Below are 6985 nucleotides of genomic sequence, written 5' to 3'. Positions count from 1 at the left end.
TCACAACATGCTACACCTCAGGTTGAACAACATACTATCACCAAACCTTCCACCATTATCCAAACATATGATGAATACCACACACGCAATGGTCATCTTAACCGTACAACCACTATCCGCATGGCGGCCAAAAAAAGGCGTCACACTTACGTTTCTTCCACCACTTTCGGTTACCACCGAAGATTGGCAACTTGACCCAGAGTTATCGTCAAAGGCTATGGCACATCTGGATTACAAACCAAGAATCGATTGTTTAGTTTCACCTAATAACAGACAACTTTCACGGTTCGCTGGACCTGAGACAGGTGAATCTCGCTGATTTCAAGAGGTGAATTTTTTAAACGAGCGAGCGTATGACAACCCGGGTTGATCCCTTACACATGAGTGGATCAAAATTAACGTTTAATGTGGTACAACTATAGCTATTGTCGTTCCACTGAGACCCTATGCCAAATGATGGAATCTCTATATCTCACGTCTACAAAGCCAACCATATACCATTCGCAACACCGCAGCAACGTTTTGCCAACACGACAGTACTACAATGTACAAACCTTCTTGAGTGTATTCTTTCGGTTCTCTCCTTGGCCCTCTCCTCACTCCCGGTTCGGTACTTCAGACTGCCATCACATTCGCTAAAGCATACCCTGAGTTTGCGGAGCATTGTAATGCCTGCCTTGAAACCAATATTAGACCAAAGAACATAAAACATCAAACTTCCGATAGCGTCGACCTGCCGAACGGTTTCATATAGATATTCAAGGTCCAATGCCAGCTGCCCGTCATGGCTACAAATACGCGCTAAACATGATCTGCGATGGAACAAATTATGATCTCCATCCTAACCTAAAATACCTCAACAACATACCAGACCATGTGCTCGAACTACTACTTCAAATTCCGGCACATTGTAAATCACATACCGATATAGCAGATGGCGCGAGCGTTTTTCAGAGCGCTGAAACTAAGGCTATGCTTCGGTCATGACATATTTACCTCGGCCGTACACCACCCCATTGTCCGGAATTCAAACGGCATGATCTAAAGTCAACATGAAACCTCAAATAACATGACACGTGCCCTTCTCAATGATTCTAATCAACCCAAAGTTTGCTGGGGATACGCTAAAGCATACGCTGGCATCATAAGAAAGGAGAACCTATCAACCGGTGGCATTCTATCTTCACCGGCCGACAAATGGTTTCAAACCACTGTTCCACGCTTTCCAAATGCTCGCTACAGATACATCATAATTTGAGAAAGGAAGGAATTAACTATACCGACGCCCATAAATATGGTGATCCTTTTGGTCGCGAATTTTTTCACGGTCACTGCCCCCCAGACACCTGGCTGATACAAAGTTTCAAACCCCAGCGGAAGCTCTACTCTCGTAACGTTCTATTCTACCTTTCCGAATTTTCTGAATAGTCCTCCGATCATAAGAGATGCTCACCCAGCTTCACGCCCTGCTCATATACTATACCTATTGATTGGGCAACTGACCTGAGAAACTGTACTAAAACAGTTCATTTCATCTCACCACATCCGCCCGATGTTGCCACTTGGACTCATGCCCCAAATGCCCCCTCTCTACCACTCTCGTCCTCCACAACACAGCTTGTTCCTAAGGTCGTTCTTCCATCTTTTGTTCCCATCGCACAACATCACTCTTCGCCACTGGCCTCCGCTCCTGTCATTGCCACACGCCCAATCCCGCCGACTTCTTCCCCGCCTCCGCGTCTGCCCCCACTCGACTGTACCAAAATCATTCATGCCTCAAATCGTCTCAACCTCCCCCACGATACATAGTGGCCCCACTGACGATGTGGACAAAGTATCCTAGGCGGATATTTAGGACCGGACATGAGGACCGGACCTGAGAGAGGAATTTAGGACCGGACCAGAGGACCGGATCTGAGAGAGGAATTGAGGACTGGACCAAAGGACCGGACCTAGGAAAATATTTGAGGACCGAACCAGAGGACCGGGCTGACTAGTGGAATAGAGAATCTAATGAGATAGAAGTAATGACTCATCCGAAACCATAGAGACGGGTATTTTTACATAACCCGATGGTATAGAAAATCTCGTTCCACATAGGATCGTGATTAATAAATATAGCAGGCGCGACATTCTCAATGACACTTCTGACTGAGTTCACTTATTTCAGACTTCACACGCTTTGCTAAGCGTAACTCGGTTTTGACCACAACGATCACATCGACATGAACTCCTCGGCAACGACACCGCGCAATATTTCCCCCATGCCTCCCGCCGTACCTCTTCCTCGGCCACAACCTGCCTATGTTGAACCCCACAACATCCCGCTCTTTTCCGACACACGTCGCATCTCACTAGCTGAACGCCGAAATACTCCCTTGCTCGCTGACCGCACACATCTTCGTATCCTATCCCCGCCAACTTCATCTACCTCCGATTGCCGTCCAACTCTTTTACACTTTGAGGATATACTCCGTGAACCACACCTTATTCTTCCCCCACAAGTACAGCTCGTCGAAATCGACCCACTCCACCCCGTGCGATCCTTTATCCCGCACCAACATCAATTCCTCTTCACCCATCATCTCAACTTACCCCACTTGAAGAGACTCTTTTGGCATTCCGCTGGCGGCTACGTCAACCCTAGGTACAACCAGTTTTTCCTCGCGGGCCACAGAATTCTCCTGATCCTAGTATTCGTACGTTAGTTCCGATATTTACTTCCACGTGTCTTATTTCTGATTTATAGTTCAGATGCTGATAACCTGCACTCTTCTATCCGATCCATAACCCAATACCATGACTCTACGTCATCACTTCTGGACACTGTCAATCTCTTTGACCCTAAGCTCCCCAAGAGCATCACACAAGCTCAAGCACAGAAGAAATGACCTAATTTAAAAGCTGCAATTACAAAGGAACACGCAGCCCATGACAGAAACCAACTGACCGCTCTCGACAAGTCTTACCATCGTTACAAATGGGAACAGCTCTCTATCTCAGGTGACACTTTTGACAACTGCCGTGATGATCTCTACATGGCTGCTGCCACAACATTCAGTAAGTATAACTTGAATGACATCCTCCACTTTCGGATTCCCGACGACATCTTGAACGCTGCCCCAGTCCACACTCCCCGAGGCCGATCTGCCTCCCATGGCCGCACTCCTGGCAACATTCGCTCGCATACTTTATGCGGTGCCTGAAATCGATACATTTCTCACTAATATCCGCAATGACTAGTTTTACACCCGTGCTCGTGCTTTCCTATCCAACTCTCTTACTCGTAAACTACGACTCACTATGAAATCTAAAGTCCTAATACAAATGCCCTGGACCTTTCGTCGGCTTATTGCTCAACTCTTCTAAAAAGGTGTCTACTCCGATCAATCTACACGCCTCCTTCCACACCTTCCGCCTTGATAATGATGAAGTCGTGCGTGTATCGGCCCAGCACTGCTGGCAACTCCATGATGACGCTATTGATCAGGATTTTGTACTCCCTATGTCTTTTATCCAGGATGCTTTTATTTGTCTTCTTGTATCCTCTGGCCCTTGAAGACCGCCGATCTTACCCATGTCACTCTCGCTACGCTTTATGTTCACCTTGAAGCCTGGCATCAACCTCTGACATTCCCAAAGCTGCTGCGCTTTGTCGACAGAAGCACTCTGCATTTGCTCAGTCGATCCCTTCGCTAGACTTTCTCCGCACCTCTTCTGACACAGTTCCTCACAAAGATTGAACACGGTCGACTCCCACTCCTTTTAGCAGACAGTACCAAGGTTACTATACTTCATTGAGGTCTTCTCGCTAACCTTGGCCTAAGCTATGTGCGTATGCCCTGGGTTTTCTGAGTCTATCAGTACTCAGAACAACATGCAAGATAATGGATTTGACTTTGTTTACCCGGCTTGGACCACACTGGTTCACATTGTACTGTCACTCGGAATTGGAACAGCTAATACACTACTTTCCAAGCTCTCACACAACTCCGCAACGCTCCTGATACTGCTAAAATCTTGTTCCGTGCATTCGTCTTCTACTACTCTAGCTCTGACTGGCAGTGCTCACCACCCGGTCACAGGGCCTCCTCCTAATACTGTCTTACGACAAATGTTACCACCGTAATAATGCTCACTGTAGTCGGGCCTGAAGCTAGCGCGTAAAGAGAATGATACTCTCACTCGCCAATCCCCTCCTGGCGTTGCCACGCAGAACTACCAGCTTAGCCTTATTGATCACAGTAAACAAGGATTGTTTATTAAGCATAACCACGGTTGAACAGCGGAGGCTCAACAAGTTTTATGCTGGAATCAACCAAGGAGAGACTCTGAAGCTCGGAGAAGGCCGCATATCTAATACAGATGAAAATTGACCTCGGAACCGGATTGCCGGGAGTACGGAATCATCAAAGTGGAAATCTATAATGTGCACCGGACATCCCAATATCGGAGGAGTACAACTTAGACGTATATGGCCAAAGATTGCGATAGAAGGCACGTTCAGTTGAAGAAGTGACGACTCTGCCTTTGGATCATAAATTAAGTAAGAACCCTTCTCACCATACAAAGTTTTTTTAGCGGCTTAAGGGTCAAGAGTTCCAATGCATATAAAAGTAGGGACTTGAGCCAAATAAATCACAATTATTCACTCACAGCTTAGAACAGTTTAAGCAACTCTAATATCTGAGAACAATAAAGCCTAAGCTATGGACTGAAGCTGTGACGTTCCTTAATCACACCCCGACCATCGTTTTTTTTTTGTACGACTCTGTGACAACCGGCAACAAACGATACTCAAACTGAGTCACGGCAAGCACTATGTGACCATACAATACATCAGATATACGCTCAGTGCAGTGGTATACAGTCACACCCTCCAACCATTAAGACCATACGACAAGCACTCCGGGATTCAAATGCAGATCTATGGCGAGAGTCAACTAATCGCGAGCTAGAGAGTCTTGGCAAGGTGGCTGCGTATGATCTACTGAAACCTGAAGGCCTACCTGGTGACGCATTTACATTCTTTTAGTAAGTTGGTCTTCAATGTTAAAATGATAAATGGCGTAGTCGATAAGGATGGCGTAGTCGATAAGCGAAGCCATTTCTTAGTAGGCATCTAATCAGTAGCTAATAAATTTGACCGTTTTCTCATAGTCAGGGACAAGTCGATGGAGAGCATGTCTGGAAGATGGTTGTGTACTCCTGGTACTTGTATAATGTTAAAGGCAATCTTCAATTATGTCATGCCAGCGGCTCGCCAACTGTGGATCAGGGTTCATATCCTAAGATAAGTTATCGACTTTTAATCCCAGACGACAGTAAAGTGGGCCTTTAAACCGTCTTAGCGCGGTTGCAATAGCAAGTAATTTTTGTTCAACGGTAGGGTAGTTCCGTTGAGTTTTGTTGTAAACCTTACAAAAGAATTATATGTAGCGTGGATACTTTTCTGTAATTTGATCTAGTACGCCCCCCAACCGCTCGATGCCTCGATCTGAAGGGTCGGTTGCTACCATTGGATCAACCGTCTACTAGGTGTTGTGTGATCGGTGCATCCATTACTATACTTTTGAATAATTTAAATGCTGATCACGTTCTTAAGTCCGAAAATGAATGACACAAAGGTTTTAGACAGTAGTGGCGAAGGTAAGGTACTGAATCCAAAAGGGGGTAACAAACCCACACATATATATTACATCGTTTTCAAAACCCTAAGAAAACCCCCTTGTGTGGTCAAAATCGAGCAACGCCTGGTAAAGAGTGTTAAGTCTGAATAAGTGAACTCAGTCAGGTGCCATCGGGAATGGCGCGTCTGCTGCATTTATTAATCACGTTCTTATGTGAAATTTCCCAAATCTATGGTTTCGGATGAGTCATCACTTATGTCTTATTTAATTCTCTATTCCACTATCTAGTCCGGTTCTCTGATCAGGTCCTCAAATCCTCTTTAAGGTTCGGTCCTCTGGTACGGCGGTTTTAACTATCTGCCTATAGTACTTTGTCCACAATTGTCGTTGGTTGATTTTGTGATGGGGGCCAGATAACTGCTAACACTAGGCCAGCACTATTGCCCAGCGCGGGAGGTTCAGGGAAATCAACCCAAGAGCCAGCGTGAAGGCTGTTCATAGAAATGCACCCAGGGGCGGATCGTGCGAACTGAAATGGAAGTACTCGCAACACTTTCCAGTTTTTTAGTAAATCAGGTGCATGACTGAACCAACCACCCTAGTACTATGTTGGTTGTTCCAGGTATCCATCTTATTTACTACACTGATCATTTATCTGGCACTAAATGTTGTGATGTTCTATAGTCTCATATGTAATAATCGTCTATCTCAGAATAATTTATCTGTAAAGCATGCACACGACTCACTAGATACTATGTAAGATACTAATCAGTTAGATATGTAATGAAGTTAAAAGTAAATTGAAGTTGTAGTCATTAAATTAAAGTGAGGAATGAACCGTTATTTGAGTGCTATATTTACATATAATCATATGAAAATTATATGTTTGTTCAGGGGGTGTACGCCCAGGCGACTGACGTTGCCCATATGTGAACATAACATAAACAAGTTAGGCAAGATTGATATATCGCTTTTTCGTAGATATTTTCTACAGAATAGACTGTTTTTTATGTTCGGAGGAATTTACGACACGACATCGTTCGCCCGGCTGGCAGTATTATTAGACTTCCTAAATATGTCGTATATACTGATTTGGCCCAGGCAATTTCACTAGCCATACATGACGAGTTAAGCAAAAGGTCAGAGATGTATTTTACATATAAACACCTCTTGGTCATAATAGAAATTGTTTATATATTTGTATGTATGTATGTATTTAATAAAGTTCTATCACTATTGTGTTAATTCTTAACTTACTATGTTTATGCTAGTGCACTAAGTTGTACATGATATGTTAGTTCTGTACGTAGACGCGGGTATTACATTTCCACTTCCCATTAGCCCTTTCGTTGCAG

General features: G+C 44.6%; 2 protein-coding genes across 2 annotated transcripts; one reads left to right on the top strand and one right to left on the bottom strand.

The window, feature by feature from the left end:
• Positions 1 to 664, bottom strand: SARC_03096 (hypothetical protein; the record flags this gene model as incomplete). The annotated part of the gene is made up of 2 exons (XM_014303118.1): positions 1 to 226; positions 555 to 664. 2 exons carry the CDS (start codon positions 662 to 664, stop codon positions 1 to 3), a joined length of 336 nt encoding a protein of 111 aa, XP_014158593.1.
• A 1561-nt stretch (positions 665 to 2225) lies between these two features.
• Positions 2226 to 2891, top strand: SARC_03095 (hypothetical protein; the record flags this gene model as incomplete). The annotated part of the gene is made up of 2 exons (XM_014303117.1): positions 2226 to 2647; positions 2750 to 2891. 2 exons carry the CDS (start codon positions 2226 to 2228, stop codon positions 2889 to 2891), a joined length of 564 nt encoding a protein of 187 aa, XP_014158592.1.
• Positions 2892 to 6985: the final 4094 nt, after the last annotated feature.

This window comes from Sphaeroforma arctica, assembly GCF_001186125.1.
Source record: "Sphaeroforma arctica JP610 unplaced genomic scaffold supercont1.151, whole genome shotgun sequence".
In the NCBI taxonomy this organism is placed as follows: Eukaryota; class Ichthyosporea; order Ichthyophonida; genus Sphaeroforma; species Sphaeroforma arctica.
Note: the sequence above shows the minus strand (reverse complement) of the source record. Positions and strands in the feature narration are given on the sequence as shown.